The 18612-nt window shown below is 42.7% G+C and overlaps 1 protein-coding gene and 1 long non-coding RNA gene across 2 annotated transcripts; one reads left to right on the forward strand and one right to left on the reverse strand.

The window, feature by feature from the left end:
• Positions 1 to 6435: 6435 nt before the first annotated feature.
• Positions 6436 to 7598, forward strand: LOC311357180 (uncharacterized protein). The gene is made up of 2 exons (XM_084477078.1): positions 6436 to 6721; positions 6829 to 7598. The coding sequence occupies exon 2, from the start codon at positions 7064 to 7066 to the stop codon at positions 7505 to 7507; it is 444 nt and encodes a 147-aa protein (XP_084333204.1). The 5' UTR covers positions 6436 to 6721; positions 6829 to 7063; the 3' UTR covers positions 7508 to 7598.
• A 2942-nt stretch (positions 7599 to 10540) lies between these two features.
• LOC311357363 lies at positions 10541 to 18405 on the reverse strand. The gene is made up of 3 exons (XR_014637814.1): positions 18272 to 18405; positions 18057 to 18152; positions 10541 to 10723 (listed from the first exon to the last, which is right to left on the reverse strand). It is a non-coding gene; the product is annotated as an uncharacterized lncRNA (long non-coding RNA).
• Positions 18406 to 18612: the final 207 nt, after the last annotated feature.

An 18612-nucleotide genomic window follows, 5' to 3' on the forward strand; every position in this document is an offset into this window, starting at 1 on the left:
CGCGACTATTATGATTTTTTTGGTCAAAAAAGAGCCGATCCCAAATCACAGCTGCCACCCTTTGCTCAAATAGGGCGAGCTCCCAGACTCCGCCCCGCTGCGCTCTGACCCACGCTTCTCCGGTGGGCAGAGACCTTTCTTTTTACGTCCACCTTGATGTCCGACCACTTTTTTTAATGTCAGCCACAGTTCGGCTTTCCGCCCCAACCTCATTGACCGACTTGGCAACGTTTTCCCACGCCAGTTTTTTTGCTTTTGGTGCTGATTCCGGAGGAAAGAGAGCCAAACAAGATCTTATTTCTGGCCTCTACCTCCGAAATCAGCACCTCCACCTCGCATTCACTAAAGTTATTTTTTCTTCCTTTCTCCATGTTCTCTTTTCTCCTAACGAGCGCACTACTGCAGGCCTATTTATACGAATTAGCATATTAAATGAGGGAGGAGACTGGGTGGAGAGACGGGCTCGTGCATGTGCGCTCAATTTCACGTTAATTGGGATGTACAAAGAGAATCTGAGTGAAATCGTGCTTACGCAAGGATTGATACATCCGGATTTATTTGTGCGCAGCAGCTTTCCAGATTTTGGCGTCCGCAAAGTTTTAGTCAGAAATCCACGCAAGTCTTTGTACATGAGGCCCCAGGTCACTGATATCTTCGCAACACAAACCTCAAGGAGGATTGACTTGATATACAAATTAAGTCCCTCAACCATGACCAACATCCACATTTACCTCAAACAATGTTAAGCTTACAGCCCATGTAAATTGTTGTTAAATAATGTTATTGTTGTTCTTTTACTAGTTTGTTACTCTGACCGTTTTGTTTGATATTGTAGAAAGGATGTTCGTGCAACAATTGTAACTGAAAATAAACATTTGATGAACCAAATTACAACCAATAGCTTCAGTCATTGAGGGCAGATTTTTTTTAATTTAGTTTTACAAATCAAGAACACCCTGAAACAATTTTAGTCACACATTCTAATGCCACCATACGCCACAAACAGTGCAAGCAGGCCAATGGCAACCAAGCGTGCAGTCCTTCCTTCCTCACTTAAAAAACCACCAGCCGCCACTGGTATGAACTACATCCAGAACCAGAATTTGTCAACATCCAAAATATGTTTTGAGTGACATGAATGAAAATCCTACAGGTGCTGCAATGAGAGTAACATATTCTGTACTCTTCTTCTGAAATGTTCCTGCAGGTTACAAGCAGAATCCGTTTGTGGTACGGCCCAGTTACCATAACTGGGCACCATGGATTGGTCCCCACACAAGAGGCTCCAGTGTGGTGTCAAACACAGAACACTGCAAAATCCACACACCAAGGAACCCAGATGAAGAATCCGACCTCTTAATTACAGAGGACTGGCTCACTGACGAGATTCTGAAACTGAAGGTATTTGCACACTGTGGAGTATTTGTATGGTTTTTCTCATTATTAAATCTATCAGGGCTGTAATATTTGCTATTTAACATCATAGATGGAAGCTGTGCGAAGTCTCTGCAAGGGGTGTGGCATAGACTCCAAGGGCTCCAGGATGGACCTTATTATGAGGCTCCGCAAAGAAATGCAGAACCGGTCAGCATATGACAAAGTGTTTGCAAAGGTCTGGGGGGCTTCTGGTGAGTTGATTTATATTCAAAAGTGTTTGCATCAGTAATAACTTTCAGACTTCACTACATTTCACTGTAATGGTTACTCATAACGGGTACGATAACTTTCTTTTACCAGGTGGATGTGCTGTGGTCACATGCCCTTGTGCTGTTGTTTATGGAGTCAACCTAAGGGCTGAGAGCCCAAGAGTTGTGCTGATCTGCTGCTATCAATGAAGCATTTCCCCAATGTGACCTTGATTTTGCACGGGGACTGGCAACACATACAAACATAAGAGAGCCATAGTCTTGGCCCTTCAGCCCTTATGAGGGGAGACTGCTGGATCCTACTGATGACAACATCAGATTGGCCTCTGCAAAGAAAGTGAAAGTCAGCTTGCCTTGGCTAACTACAAAGAAGCCAGTACCTGATGAAAATGGCCACCCTATTACAGGGTCATCAGAGCATTATGCTCTTTGTGACCGCTTTCATGAGGAACACCAAAGACCCAAAGGATGTTCTGCGCAAGGTAGAGCTTGTGCCTGAGTTACGTGGCTGGGCCAATAGCCAGTGTGCCGAGCAGCTCTTCAGTGGATTGAGGAAGAACAACCACTTCTTAAACATGATGAGTCCATCGTCCCATATTTTTTTTAATGAGGAACATTTTGCACCACTACAACAATGGACGCAATGCCAAAACAATAGAGAACATGAAGAAAACATTGGGGAGTGCACTGCAAATCCAGTTGAACTCCAGTGGGCAGACGGTTTTAGGTATGTACGTGCACAGTATAGTTGTGACATTCGGATGGCAAACTGGTATTGTCTTTTTTTATTGTAGCCATCTCATGCAATAAAAAGGCTTTATTACTCCAATGTGTGGAAATTCCTAGCAGTAATTGTTCGTTTTGGTTAACACTAAAAAAAATAGTAAAATATCAATATCAACACATACTGTTTAGAATGTCAAAGGTCATAATCTTAATTGTTTCCCTTGCCTGCTGACAGCATCAGCAGCCATTGCTGCATCTTGCACAGCTGCCCAGTCTGTAAACACTGCAGCAGCCTCTGTTGTGACACAATCCGTGGCACCCCCTGCGAACCAGGCCGCTGCCATCATCCCACCACCGACCACCGGTACGGACCAGGCCGCTGCCATCATCCCACCACCGACCACCGGTACGAACCAGGCCGCTGCCATCATCCCACCACCGACCACCGGTACGAACCAGGCCGCTGCCATCATCCCACCACCGACCACCGGTACGAACCAGGCCGCTGCCATCATCCCACCACCGACCACCGGTACGAACCAGGCCGCTGCCATCATCCCACCACCGACCACCGGTACGAACCAGGCCGCTGCCATCATCCCACCACCGACCCCTGCTGTCAACGTAGCCCCTACAATTAACGTAGAAGCTCCTGGCATGAGTGCAACAATAGCAGTGGAAGCTCCAGCTACAACCACAACAGGTATTCCAGAGATCATCACAGTAAAAAAATGTAGCACCTAATACTACACTATCTAATGCACTAAAATATAATGTTGTACAACTTGTAACATTATTTACTAAGTCAGTTGCTGGAAAGACATGCTATGGTACAAATTCCACAAATTGCTTATTATGCTCCTGTCATTTCTGAAATTGGGCTTCTCTGACCATATTGCAGGAGGATTTGAGGTTTGCAATCAACACTGTTGTGGAATGAAGCACAAATACCACATATGTGCAAGAAGGGAAGTAACGGAGCATGAGATGGACGAAGGACAATTGACATGGGTAAATGTATTTTTTTTATTTTTCTTGATTTAGTTCTAATAGGCCTAATATGGCCCACATTAAACAAAGTGAAGTATTTTCTTCATATAATTGAGTTCTAAAGAGGTTTTCTATTGTCGTTTGTTTTTTGCTGTCAAGTATGATATACTGTAGTAGTAAGTACTTAACTGACTGTCATTTTAAAGCTTGATGATGTGTTGGATGACACAAAATCACCAGACGAGGCGATTTGTAAAGTGGGCACCACAGTTTTAAAAAGGCTGGACTTCCTGTCCCTGGGATTGGACAGAGAAGTGGAGGCAACAGTAAGTACACTTTTAATCACCCAAATATTTGAAAATTGTTTAGTAAAATGTCTTTGCAATCCATAAAACATTCTGTTGTTTTATTACAGATCGTCAACTGTTGTTTATCACTGGTCATCAAGATTGCCAGGCAAAAGGTGTGTATGGATATTTTTTGTATAATTTCAAGGTACAACTTTCTATCAATGATCAGGGATGCAAACAGCGCGCTTTTCGGCGGCTGCCGCTTTTTTCACGGCTGTTTGGGTGACTTGTGTGAATCGTGTAGATCCGATTATTTTTTTTTTTTTTTTGGGGGGGGGGGGGGGTCTGGGAGGGTCTGAGGGTCTGATTATAATTTCATCAACAGTAATTCTGTATTGCATCTACGGTAGATGCAATACAGAATTACTGTTGATGAAATTATAATCAGACCCTTAGACGCGGCGCCAAACTCCAGGGTCAGACTATGTGAAAATCCTTGCAGCGCGAGATACAGGTGCGCGCGCCCTGCCGAAACAACTGGCTTCGCGTGCGCAGCGTTCTGATTTACTGTGGGGGGGGTATTATCGATAATAGAAAATGCGGATCATTTTCTTTCTCGTGTGTCTCGTTTTTCGCCCGCTTATAATGCTAAAGCCCAGTTCAGACCAAAGATTCGCGACGCAACTCCTTGCGACGAGACGGGCTGAGACGTTCTAAAAACTGGGCAGTTCACACTGCTGCACCGGGCGGCGATTATTTTTATTTTGGTTAGGCTAGAGTTGCTGTGTTTCGCCATTCTCCACTACTTCTGCACTGTAGTAATTCGCTGGAGCTTAGTTTGTTTAGATCCCGCTAGTTGGATACATTGCATTCTTTCGTAGTGGCGACTTCTCTACTGCAAGGGAAGCTCGGCTTCACCTAAAATTTCGAAAATTAAATGGTCAGATATATACTGTTGTGTTAACATTTCATTGATTAAAAATGCGTTAGAACACGTCCATCTGAAGACGAGTCCGTTCAGAATCAGCTGCTTATCGCAGGTCGACTGACTCGATTTCCTTCTCATACACTTACGTGTTTAATTTGCGTGTGTTTAGACAGATGGGCGCGCACACACACGTGCACACCAAGCATCACCCACATTCATTCATTCTATTAAATACTCACTCGCGGTAAAACTGTTTTCTCACGATCAAATACTCATCAATCCTAAAAGTAATGGGCTTGTACACGATGTCTGGGTCAAGAACATATGTGTTTAACATAGGTGTTTGCAGATGCATTGATTTAAAAGTACAACTTACCGCTGTATCAGCTGTTCTTTCCCAAATAATTTAACCAATCATTTACCCTAAAACTAGATTTTGTTTTGGAAGTCTGGAATATACTTTGCTCGAATGTATTATTGTTATTATTATTATTTTAACGGATGGCATAGCCTACTATACTTCATTCATGTTCATTCATGCAGCGGATTGTTTCCACAATCCACACGCTATTTCTATGCAGTTTCACACGTATGAATAATCTTTGACATCATAATATTTAACATGCAAGTGTAGTGGTGCCTGGTCGCTGCGGGGGAAAATCAGCTTTGCGCCGGGTGCAAACTAGCAACGACACATGCGTCGGTGTAGAAAGTCAAATGCGCCGGGCGCAAGATAGGGCCCTTCTTCTGTTTGGCGCACATGGCTAATTTGCATACGCGCACAGGACTGTCGGAATGGGAACGTGTCGGACTGGCAGCATTACGGGGGCGCGATTACGGGCTGGCGGAGTTACATTTAAAAATCGCGTTCAAGTAAAAATAAATAAGAAAAGCGGAATCAATTTGTGGCGCTCGTTGTTCAATCTGTGGCGCAGCGCCACACATTTGCCTATGTGTGGGAAACACTAGAGTGGGCTTATCTTATCAACAGGCGGCACTGCTTTTTTAAGGATACTAAAATCATTTAATACATTTTAATTGAGTCAAATAGATTGCTGATGGTGGCGCAGGGCACATTGAGGAAAGGGGGCTGAGTGAACTACTTTGCTCTCCGTTATGATACAGAAAGTCTAGGGTGATCAGTCCCGGTTTCAGACGTCTGGTCGCGTTATGCCACAGAATGGCTAAAATATTCAACTCTTCATTTGCAGAATGAGAGAATTTGATGAGAGTGCGGCACTTACTGTGCAACAAGTGGATAAAGGATGTAAAACCAGTTGAAAGTGGCCTTGGCTAAAAGTTGAAACTGCAATTGAGGTCAAGGCAGTCAAACGCAATTTCAAACTATCTGACTTTTTTTTTTTTAATTGAAAAAAAGGGATGTGCTAAATGCACTTTCTGTTAAAGAGATAAATTATGGTTCCAGAGGGCTGCATGCCCTGTTGGCACACTGCCAGAGCACAATACAGTGGCCTCCATCGTATCTACCCAAAGTGTGGCCCAGCTCCTCTGTAAGGACAATCCTTTGTCCAAGAATCAGGCCTCAGCAGCTGAAAAGATCAGGGAAAGTGTAGTACTCCCGATTCCAATGTGCAATCAGATTGCCAATGGAGAGGTGAGTGTGTGTGTGTGTGTGTGTTGAAGACTAGTTAAACAAAATTAACAAGAAGTTTTGTGGATTTTCATTTTAAGAATTTCAGTTTGCACTTTGTCTGTGTATAGGGTGGGCCGGGGATGGCAGAGGTTGGTGGAAATGTCATTATTTGATATTTGCTGCGGGGGCGCGGGCTTCGAAAATCTCTCTCTTTTTTGACCATAGGTCTGTTTGCATCCCTGAGTTTGCACCGCAGCATCCTCTCCTCTTGTCCCTCCCTCTATCTCTTTACCCTGCTCTCCCTTTCTTCATTTTCTCCAAAGCAAATAATGAATCAAATTTATGATCTAAAGATGAATATTATCAAAAAATATAGCGAGCGTGTGCCCTTTTTGCAAGATCAGTATTAGGTGTTTGTGTGTGTCTCAGGCATGTACACAGCGTCGGATGTGTAATGGGACCTACCCCAGCACGCCCTTCATCAATCACTACGACACTCCCGTCAACTTCAACCAGAGGGAGCACAGGGTGAAGTGGAAGGTCAAAGGTAAGCTCTGTCTCTCTTCTCCTCTGACACACAGCACCCTGACCCCACTAGTTTCAGAATGCCACTGAATAACGTTGTGATTTTATTTACTATCCCCCCCCGTCCAGAACTTGAGGAAGCTGGCCTGCTCGGCACCACACCCAAACCCCCACACCGCCCCGGGACCACCGAAGAAGGGGCAGAGGACCAGCCACTACCACGACTACAAGAAGAAGAACCACCACCGGCAGCAGGAGAACGCCAACACCCGCCCCTCCTCCGCCAGGGTCCCCACGCCCGGCTCCAGCTCCACCCCCACCCACACCCACGCCCTGCTGGCCGGCCATCGTCTTCAAGACCAAGATGTCCGCCAAGCTGAAGCCGACACCCGTCAGCGGCGCCGCCAACCAGTGGAAGCCCAAGCGTGACGTCCCCGCCACCAAGGCTCCGCCCTCCTCCTCCTCCTCCACCACCACCGCCGGCGCCGCCACACCACAGAAACGCACGTTCTACGAGGAGGAGTGCTTCCGGGGCGGGGAAGAGAAGGCGGCGAAGAAGAGCAGGAACAAGAAGAACCCCAACCGGCTGAACTGGGGAGCGGCGGCGACGGAGCCGCGCACGTCGCCCTTCAAGCGAGAGTCCTACACCCCGCAGCAGCTGTACGGCGGCCGTGGGGCGGGGAAGGAGAAGGGGAAGAGGGCCGGCGGGAAGAAGAAGAGGTCATCTAAAGGTGGCGGCGCAGACATGTACCCCGCCGACGAAAACCTCTTCACCATCAAACAGAGGAAAGGGAAACGCAAGCAGTAGAGCGACACGGTTACCGCTACAGAGCTGAGCTGTTGGTCTTGTCAGCCTGAATTCTGTTGGTTTATATGAACACACACAACATAACACACAACTGGTTGAAACACTGCAGTAGCAGAAACCTCAAAGATGAATGGAAGGCAGGTTCAGAATAAATGTGGAGATGTTTCTTCATGGTCTTCTAAGTGGGTTGGTTTATTTACTTCCATGATGTTAAGGCGAGTTAACCAAAATTGATGTTGATAAGTGGCTGTCAAAGGAACCGATTGTTAATGTTTTACCTTAATTTCCTTATGAGTCTGCTCAACCTCTGTTCAAATAAAAAAGTTTTTGGCTTGTAAATCTGTCAAGCCTATAGACTTTGGTCTCTCATTTACTTTCATGTTGTGCGTTTGCAAGTTCCAACTTGGAGATTGAATATAGTATAGGAGACTACCATTGTGCCTCTGATATAAGCTGGTAGTTTTCAGTGCTTTACAGTCTGCTTATTCTTGTAATAGGCCTATAAAACAGTCTACTGCAACACCTTGTGGTTATATTCTGCTAATCAAGTTCTCGAATGGAGGACCTAAAGGAAAAAAAAATTATAAAAAAAAATGTATATAAAAAAAATTATATAAAAAAAAAATTATATGAAAAAAAAAAATTATATTTAAAAAAATTTATATTAAAAAAAAATTATAAATGAAAAAAATAATAATTAAAAAAAAATTGGACCTGCGCAAAAATGTTTTTTTTTAGACCTGCGCACGCGCATCTTTTTTTGGATCTGCGCGCGCATCTTTTTTTTGGACCTGCGCGCATCTTTTTTTTGGACATGCGCACGCGCATCTTTTTTTGGACATGCGCGCGCAGGTCCAAAGAGGCGAATGACATGGACATGACATGGACATGCGCGTGCGCATGTCCAAAAAAAAGATGCGCGCGCAGATCCAAAAAAACATGCGCACGCGCATCTTTTTTTGGACATGCGCGCGCAGGTCTAAAAAAACTGTCTTCTAAATTAAGGAAATGATACAGGGAAACGAATAAATCATTACACGCCACGAGTGAACTTAATAAGCGATCGAAATACTTTTTTCAACCACCGCCTCTTTCCCTTGACATTTAGTTTTCACCTGACAAATGCGACCGATGTAATTAAGGCAACCCGGTGAATCCGTGAAATGAGTCAGTCTACGTGACGTATAGTAGGCTAGCCTATATTTTAATCTAACATCTTTAATGGTAAGAGACTGCACGGGGATGGATGAGTGTTGTTTAAGATGAAATTACAATGCCAAATATGGCAGACACCTTCAGATATGAGACCCCTCAGTTTTTTGACTTTGCCTTTTTGGAAGCTCGGTTCCCTTTCTCCCACGTAATTCGAACACTGATTTATATATTTGCAGGGCATGTTAAATAAGTGCGGTGTAAAACCAAAGATAATACCGTTAGCATCTACAACTTGTATTTAATAAGCCTAAATTGTTGTGCTGTGTCCTGATTGGCTGAAGAGAAATAGCCACATCGTTGCGTTCTAAAACTGGACGTGGCGATTTAACATGTTCAATCTTTGGGGATGCCGATGCCACTGCTGCAACTTTTCCCATGCGACGTCCCAAAAGAGTCTCGTTGCGTCGCGAATCTTTGGTCTGAACTGGTCTTAGGAGACCGTCTATGTGGTATCAATGATGAATTTACCTTAACATGTTCGCTGTAACTGTTGTAATTAGAATAGTTGTTTGAATAATGGACTAGGCCAACATGGACGCAAGATAACCTAATGTGCTATGATGATATTGCTTTTGATAAGGGTGATGTGTACCTTTTTCTAAATATTGTTTTATATATATATATATTTTTTTTAATTTAAATATGGTATCACTATTAAAATGTGACTGTTTCTGTATAGAAAATGTTATATCTCCTGTACATGTTTGTATATAATCGTGATATTATAGTACCTGTGGTGTAACTTTGGTGATTTGGATACAGACCCCAAACACACTCATGTGTCTTGGGGCAGGCGAGCCTATAAAAGCAAAGTCCTTCTATAGTGTCTCTGATAAAAGGCCGCTGCGCCCTGTGACGCATCACGTACAAGGAACACGGATGAAGGGCTAGACCCGAAACGTTTCCCCTTGTTTATGTGTCCTGTAATTGTTGTTTCGGCTTTTAAAATACTTTTGGAACTTCTCAGCCCTAGTGTGCGATCTCCCCATTCTTCACTTGGTTAACACTTACATTAGTTTGCCAGCTGCTGGTCAGAGATGATTATGGGCATCAAGAGAATTAACATGAAAAAGTCCAGTGTTAAATTTCACATGACATGTCATTCACAGCTGCTAGTCAGTGATCAAAGTGTGAATTTCAAATTCAACAATATGGCCAAATATTCAGGTATAACTTGAAAAACACTCTGCAGTTACACTTATGCTAGAACAATAATCCCTGCTCAGATGCATCTAAAATACAATTTTAGACAATAAAATGTGTGATAAACACTTAAAACATTAGTTTGCCAGCTGCTGGTCAGAGATGACTATGGGCATCAAGAGAATTAACATGAAAAAGTTCTGTTAAAATTCACATAACATGTCATTCACAGCTGTCTTGACACGTATGGCTTCACAGGTCTAAATTGAAAATACATTCTGCATTAACATTTTGCTAGAACAATCAATGTAGCAATGTAACAATGTAGAAAAATATAAATAAAATAAATCAATGTCAAATTTCACGTTTCCTTATTAGCAATAACTACATAACTTACAAATGAGTGTAACACACATTTTACAAACTTTTGAGTTATTAACCAGCAATTAGTCTGAGAACACAACACAAAACAATTATGTGAACGTGTCAAATTTCACAGCTGCTAATCAGAGCTGACTCCAAGAGGGAAAACCTGTTTCTTTATTTCACTTTTCTTTTTGCAACGTTTAGACAAGACAAAGTTTTTTCTTTAGAGATCGCACACCGAGCATTTTGGGCCATTATCCAGGAACACGTGTTTCAAAGGTGTACTTAAGGTCGTCCGGATAGGAAATATTGAGTGCATAAAGGAGGCCGAGAAGGTAGGCCATGGGAGTATCCGGAAGGTCCTTTACTACTATGGATTCCTCTAAGATGAGTGCGATGTTTTGGATCTTGGGGGATGAGGCTTCAGCCACACAGGACATACAGAATTCCCACAGTGACTCCCTTGGCAGCCACGTCATCTGGATCAGTTTCCTGTTTGAGAACATTAAGAAATATGATTTTCAATTCAAACTCACATCACATACTACATGTCTTGTAGGGAGCCAGGCATCTCAAATTGGATTGTCATATCCAATATGAAGTTGTCTGTCATTTTAGCTTTGTTGTTGAAGGACCATTCCGGTGTATACTGATCCATATCCCCGTCATTCAAGCCTATCTGGTGCTGTCCATGGGAAAAATGAGAAAATTTGTAAAGCTGACTTAATGTGGTATTCAATAACACACAAGTTTAAGCAAGCACTCCGATTGGTCAATTCCCATTCTAGAGTGTGTTTAAATGCCTGGTGAAAGAACGGACAAAAATAATGTGCCTAATTACAGAAATTATCGCTACGCTAACTAGCTGAAACTACTTTCATGAGCCTAGTTTCCATAACAACGTTCAACCGTTATATTGTTTCACTTGCGCAGTAGGAACGAGGCGCTTTTACTATAGGAACTATTTTCTGATGGAGATGAACTCGGGCAGAAAGCTTGAATTTGAGGGCAAATTAACCCACAATATGAAAACATTTTACAATATTGTTGATAATGAAGATGGTTTGTGTTATTGATTTGCAATCTTACACTCGATGGTGTTCTTGAATGTCATTATTGGTACTTGAAGCACAGGACTTCGGAACTCGGCGCAAGCGCCTCGTTCCTACGGCTGTGCTTTGCGTACTAATGACATTCAAGAACGCCATCTAGTGTAAGATTGGAAATGTGACATCCACTATCCCTCAGCACAAGTGCTTCCCAGGGCCAGAGCCGTATATAGAGAGAGTTCCGCCAACTCTGTTTAGAACGTTCAGGACAATTCTGTCGTGGATTGGTTCAAAGGTAGTCACGTGTTTTGTGTACGCCATCTTACAGACCAAACATTAATCAATCGTCATTACCATGCTATCAAGGCAAGTGCGACAACTTACAAGAGAGGAATATATATCTGTAATATAATTACTTTTCGAAAGAAAATGTTGTGTTGTGTAGCCTATGGTTGCTCTCTAAAGCCCGAACGTGGTAAACGTCTGCATCATTTCCCTCAGGACCCTACTAGGAGGAAATTGTGGGAGCAGAGGGTCAGAAGGATGAACTGGAAGCCGAATAATTTTTCCTTGTTGTGTGAGGTAAGAACATTTCTATCATGGACTTTGTAAAGAAAACACATTTGGAAAATATTATTGTACCCCATCAATTCATGGCATGCTTCGAAAAAAGTACTAACCAAAGTGAATTTGATTTGAACTTAGCCTAGTAGTGTTAAGCTACACGATGCTCGCTAGCTCTTTGCGCCTTTTTTATGCTAATGTTAGCACTGAACTCCGGGACAAACAACCTGCATCTGCCGTCTGTATTTTTCCACCAGGCTCTTTTATGCATAAGTATGCATAAGTATGCACTGGTTAGATGCCATTCTGTGAAAATCTATGCAATTTTTAGAATAATGACAACTAATAATACTACATCATTGCAAGGCTAGCCTTCTTGACGTGCTATCTTTCTGCACTGCCGCATTTTACCCTGCATTCTTTCAAAACACCGGCTGCATTGTCTTTTTTTATGTTCATGCATGTCAGAAAGATTGTGATTAACTTTGCACGGAAATCATGTGGATATATTGCAAACAAATGCCCTTTTGCAGCATTGCTTGGTCAGCTATTTCTCGAGTTACAGATAATACATGGTCAGTTCATGTTTGCTGGAGAGATTTATGTTACTCTTGTCTAGAGTCTAGTGCAAACAGCATGGTGCCAAAGCGCTTATGTAATCCATGCAATAACTATGCATTGGTTAGATGCCATTCTGTGAAAATCCATTACCATCATTTACTTTCTCTCTGAAATTGCATTAAAATGTCTGACTCCGTTTGTAGGACCACTTCGATGAGACACAGTTAGAGTCACAGAGCTGATGGTGTTAGGAAGCTCAAGCCGAATTCCATCCCAACACTGTTCGTCTTCACCCCACCGACACCGCCCAGCAGACCCACCAAACGAAACGGACTGAAGATGAACCATCTCTGAATCATCTGTGAATGCAAACATTCAGAATGTATTCAGAATGTATTATGTGCTATATAGTGTAAGAAGTAAATATATTAAAGATTGTCTAATACAAAATGTATACTTTTACCATAATATTTGAGATGTTTTAATGGCTCTTCCCTGATTTCACTGTAGTAATTTGAATATGAATTTTCCTGTTGGAGGATCTTCCTGAGAGTCTGTTTAAATGTTGTACAAATTATTGCGTACTGCTAGGATTTGAATGCAAACATTCAGAATGTATTATAAGTTATAGTCTAAGAAGTAACCAAAGTTATTTTTATATTGCTAATGTGTGATTCATTTTTTATGAAAGAGAAAACAACTCTTTAATTGATAAACAAAATCATACGTGTATGGTCTTTTTTCCCTTGGGCATTAGTCATCAGTCAGACTTTTAACAATAGACACAGTCTGATCATGACACCTAAGTAGGCTACGAGAAGGGTTAATTTGATGTTTAGGAGAAATATTTATAGTCTAGATTAAAATAAATAACCAAGAAGTTGTAATTTTTAGCCAATGTCTCAATAAGTAATCGTAGGCTACACGGCGACGGCTATCGGAGAAGGTAAGGTGAACGCGGCTCCACTGATAGGCGATCAGGGCTCCAGAGTGCAACCTATTAGGTCGCATATGCAACCTAATTTCTTAAAGTGTGAGTTAAAATTTAATGAGGTCGCTCCGGTGCTACTTGCAGGAGGACGAGCAGATATGAAGTGGTCGATAGTAGATTATTTATAGAAAAATGTGTCGGAGGAGGAAACAAATGAGGCTGTTGTTGGTGCTGGAGAAGGGTTAGCAGAGGAAGCAAAAATAATCTCAGATTCTTATTCTGAAGAGGACAGTGACAGGTTGGCGAAAGTATTTCGCCAACCTGAGAGTATTGTTTTCAACAAAAATGGCTGGCGCAGTTCCCGTGGTTGCGTTATGAGGGACAAACCAGGGTGTGTGTACTGCAGGACATGTGGCCCGTCCGTTGCAGGCAAAACACATTTTGTAAACGGGTCTACACAATTCAAAGTTCAGTCATTAAAATTACACAATGAAAGCCAAAAGCACAATACGTGCAGGGACCGCTGCATCACATGAAGCTCCCAGTCTCTCCCCACCTCATTTAATCGGATAGATGAGACCAATCGCTCGGTGGAGAATGAACAAATGATCATCAAGTTTAACACCGCCTACAACATCGCTAAAGAGAAACTCCCGTTCACAAAATGATGAAGAAGAACGGACTGAATGTCAACCCCACATATTCCAACGACACTGCGTGTGCACAATTTGTGGGAGTTATAGCAGACACACTCAAGGGAAAGGCCGCTGACAAAGTCGCATCCGCCCCCTACCTCTCGTTCATGCTTGACGGTTCCACTGACAAATCCACCAAAGAGTGCAAGATTATATATGCCTGTATCGTTGAAGATGGAAAACCGTGCAATATTCTTATTGGCCATATTGTGGTTGAACATGCCCATGCAGAAGGTAAAGAGTGTGTCTCATTTCTGTTTCATATAGCCAAATGATAATAACTATATGGAAAAATGCTCTATAGGTTAATTATAATTTCCTTTAGAATTAGATTATTTAATGCCATCATGCCCAGGTATCTTATAAAAACACACAGAATAACGTGTGTGTGTGTGTAAATATAAATATTCCATGTTATGTGCTTAATTTAAGGCGTTTATCTATCTTTATTTTTATTCTTTATCTATTTATTTGTCAATCTTTCATAAACATAAGGTCATGTATTAATAACACGCTATACAAAGAAAAATATGGTGCTACCTAATTTGTTTTGGTGCTACTAAATGAAAAGCTAGGTTACCTGTGAAAAAGTTAGTCTGGAGCCCTGTAGGCGATGTAGGCATAATTGTCTTCTCGAGACGTTCAACGTGATATATTTGTAAAAGCGTTTATATTTTTAGCAAAGTATGAGAAACCTTTTAACATTCACAAACAGTTTATGATGATAATGAGCGATTTGTTGCAACATCCCATCTTCGTTCCATTGGCAGACGTTGTACAGTGAGCTGACTTGAGTCAGCAAGATGGCACCCATGATTTCAGTTGGCAGAACTCTCTCTATATACGGCTCTGCCCAGGGCTATGTGATGCACCCAGAGCAGCAATCACACCTCCATCATCAAATTTGCTGCTGCAATGGGTTGGTGCACCTGATCAGCAGAAACAACAATCAAATGGGCCTATACCTAAAAGGAGCCCTATGAATTAATAAGCCATTTAAAAAGGTCCCATAGCATGAAATTTTCACTTTGAGGTTTTCTAACATTAAGTTGAGTTCCCCTAGCCTCCCTATGGTCCCCCAGTAGCTAAAAATTGCGTTAGGTGTAAACCGAGAAGTAGCTATCTTGCGCCGTCTTTGAAAAAAGGTTCGCTGAAATGCTTCGATTTGGCTTCCGGCCCCATATGACGTCATATGAGGCCATGTTACCTCCCCTTTCTCTGCTTGGCCCGCCCAGAGAATTTGGCCCGCCAATGAGGCAATGAGCTAGGACCGTGCGAGCGCCACATGTGTGTGTGAATACACACACTGTAACGCAAGTGTTCTTTGTTATTTGGATAACCGTTCCGCTGTTGGTGTAAAGGCCCATTCACACCCTACGGTAAATACGGATACGGATGCTTTTGTCTGGTCCCGGAGGTCGTCCGTCAGTGGGTCCGTCGCCTCTGAGCTTACGAATCCGGAGTGCTCCGGACAAACCGGAGCAATACCACCGGAGATCGAGGCGGCAGTAGAGGCAGAAGTCCCAACCACGAGAGTAGTAGGCCTATAATAACTGATATGTATATATATTTTGTATTTAACGTTTTATACTTATATTATACTATATACTTGACCTTATTATTTTATTGTTCACCTGCTTTGGAAATGCAAATGTATATTTTTTATGCCAATAAAACTTTTTTGAATTTAAATTTTGAGCAGAGAATCTGCAGGTTGGTGAGGGGTGCCACATGCCACCGCCACGTACACTTTGTGCTGGATGACACAGAGCAAAATCATCTCCTCTACAGATACCATGTTTGTCGATGCCGGTCATTTTATACACAACAGTCACTGCCCTCTAGAGGTTGTTTTGCGTAACATCCATAACACTGAAACCGGACGGAGGTATGAAGGGTAGTCCCAGAGACAATGTTTAGTACGGACGGACGAATTTCGTCCGGATCCGGAGGTATGAGGCGGCCTTCATGGCGCATAACATGCAACACAATAATGCAAGCTTGCATAAAGCTCCCATTTGGTGAAAAGACTAGACTGCGTCGGGTTGGTTGAGAAGGAATTGGGAACCGCGACGTGGAGGAAAAAAGGATTGTTTCCTAGGATTGTCCGTCGGAGCCCCGCTGTAGCGGGCAGCGGGGCTGGGCGGGCAGCCCCGGAGGTGGCCAGCGGGCAGCGGGGTTCCGACGGACCGCTGCCGTGGCAGCGGGGCTGGGCGGGCAGCCCCGGGGGCGGCCAGCGTTCCGCGGGGCTTTGACGGACAATCCTGGGCAACAATCCTTTTCTCCTCCATGTCGCGGTTCCCAATTCCTTCTCAACCAACCCGACACAGACAACCCCGGGCAACAACTGCGGGCAACAATCCCCTTCTCCTCCATTTCATTTCTCCGTTGAGTCTGTAGCCTACTTAATATTGACGTGGAAGTGGAAGAACCAGAGGCGTCTGAGAACCCGTCGCAGTCGTTTGAGATTCATAATATCATACGGAGGCGCAAACAGCTTTTGACCATGATAATATATATTATATAGATATCTAAATATAATATGATATTATTTAGATATAGAGCTCCAGGACTCCCGCCGGAGCACCCGGAGTGTTCAGTGTTCCACTGTAAACACTAGCGCATGGTACCGTGGCTGCAAACTGCTCAGGGCCACACTCCCACCCTCCAACTTGACCCGCCTCTAAAAACGGCACGTTTGTGGAGAGCTCATTGTGGGACTGGCTCGTAGTGGCTGTAACTCTGCTGCTGCACCAAGGCTGAGTTTCTTGAACGTCTTCAAGTACTGTATTAGGGGCCCACTAACACCTTTATTAAAGCATCCATAAAATAGCATGCCATGGGACCTTTAAACAAATAACATTTCCTAGCATTCAGCTAATATCTCCTCATGATCCAATAGCTATGCGACCCCTGAGGGTGTTGTAAAAAAAACTCTGGTCTTCTCAGCAGCACGTAGGCTGATAACTATGAAAACTATTTAAACTACACTACCGTAATTTCCCACATATTGTGGACAAACCGCAAGCCTTTAATTTATGTATTAAAAAAACAATTGTGTGCATGAGAATGGTGAGAGCACATCTTCTTTCTTTACTGTCCCGTCTTTCTTTACTGTCTCCGAGTGTGTGTCGCTGTTAAACACCTGACAATGAGTTAGTTTACCATGATAAGACCGCCATATGAATCTGGAAAAAATGAATAAAGAGAGGATTTGGTCTCCTATATTTCCTATGCAGGATAACTCATGTGTGTTTCCATTGAAAACAAGAAAATTCAAAGTGATCCTAAACTTTAAACCTACTCTATGTTCTGTTGGGCAAAAGCATCAACCAAGAAATTTAAACAAATAATACAAACTGAACTTCCACCATCATGCATAGCGCACATTTAAACAGATAAAAGAGCAGAGAGGAGCCAGCTCAATAAAAGCATCTTCCCTCATGGTATAATCTATCTATCTATAATCTATGGTATAATTCAGCCCTGTGAGATGCGTGCCAGCTCACCAGCATAACCTGCAATGTCCACAAAACCAAGGAAATGGTTCCAACCCAATGTAGAAGAGTATATCACCCTTGTAGTTATGTGGCCCAGAACATTTGACTCGGACTGTAAGAAAAATAATAGCTTGTAGCCTGTAGAGGCCTAGACCTAATCACTAGTATCAAAAGAATGACCTGACAGGTGGTGAGTGATATGGCTGTGATCTAGCCCCCTAGTTCTAGCCAAAGCAGGTAGCCTCGGTCTAACATCTGCCGACAACAACCTGTATATCAAAGCAGCATCTTCCTCATGGTATAATCTGAAACCCCTGTCAAATGCGCTAGAGGGACTCGCTTCACAACCAATAAGCTTTTTATATAAGCAATTAACTTCCCTTCCCTCTCTCAAGCAGTCCGAGGGCGAAACAGAAATAAACTTTCATATTTTCTACTTGTGTAGTATTTTCAATTACAGTATCTTCATTTTACAATTGTATCTCTATGCTTGTAAAATGTATATTAATGACCATTAATACTTACAAGACACTGCTTGAAAAGTAGATTAGGATCTTCACGTAGGAACACAGGAAGTCCTTTCATGGCTGCTTCCTTGCCGTGTCTGACGATGTTGGTGGTCTCAAAGAAAAAAAGAAAAAATAGAAAGATAGCTCTAATAATAGCAAGACTAATTGTAATTCAACAGATTGAATTTCATCTGGGCAAAAGTATTGTTTGGTACTGTACTGTGCACAAACCTCATCATCAAGCTTTCTCAGTATCTCCTTCAGGTCCTTGCCAAACTCTGTTTTTCGGGCGCGGTACAAACTCAGCAGTAGGGGCGCATATTTTTCTACAGCAGCTCTGAATGTTCCGAGTAGATCTTTGTTTGTAATACAGAAAAACTCCTCACAAATCTGTAAAATGCAGGAAAAAACAAATATGTACAGAGGAATAGTAAGTAAATTGGGAGAATTTGTAACCTGTCAAAAATTGTCTATAGCCATTATCATTTTTAAAAGCATTTACAGCCTCTCCAGGTTGTAGTGGGTGCCTGCTTGCGTGAATGAACGTGCGTGCACGTGTGTGTGTGTGTGTG

The sequence above is a fragment of the Micromesistius poutassou genome, assembly GCF_964030765.1.
Source record: "Micromesistius poutassou genome assembly, chromosome: 13".
Lineage (NCBI taxonomy): Eukaryota > Metazoa > Chordata > Actinopteri > Gadiformes > Gadidae > Micromesistius > Micromesistius poutassou.

Bases quoted from the DNA above. Each gene is read 5' to 3' on its own strand.
- LOC311357180 (XM_084477078.1), top strand. From the start codon at position 7,064: ATGTCCGCCAAGCTGAAGCCGACACCCGTCAGCGGCGCCGCCAACCAG.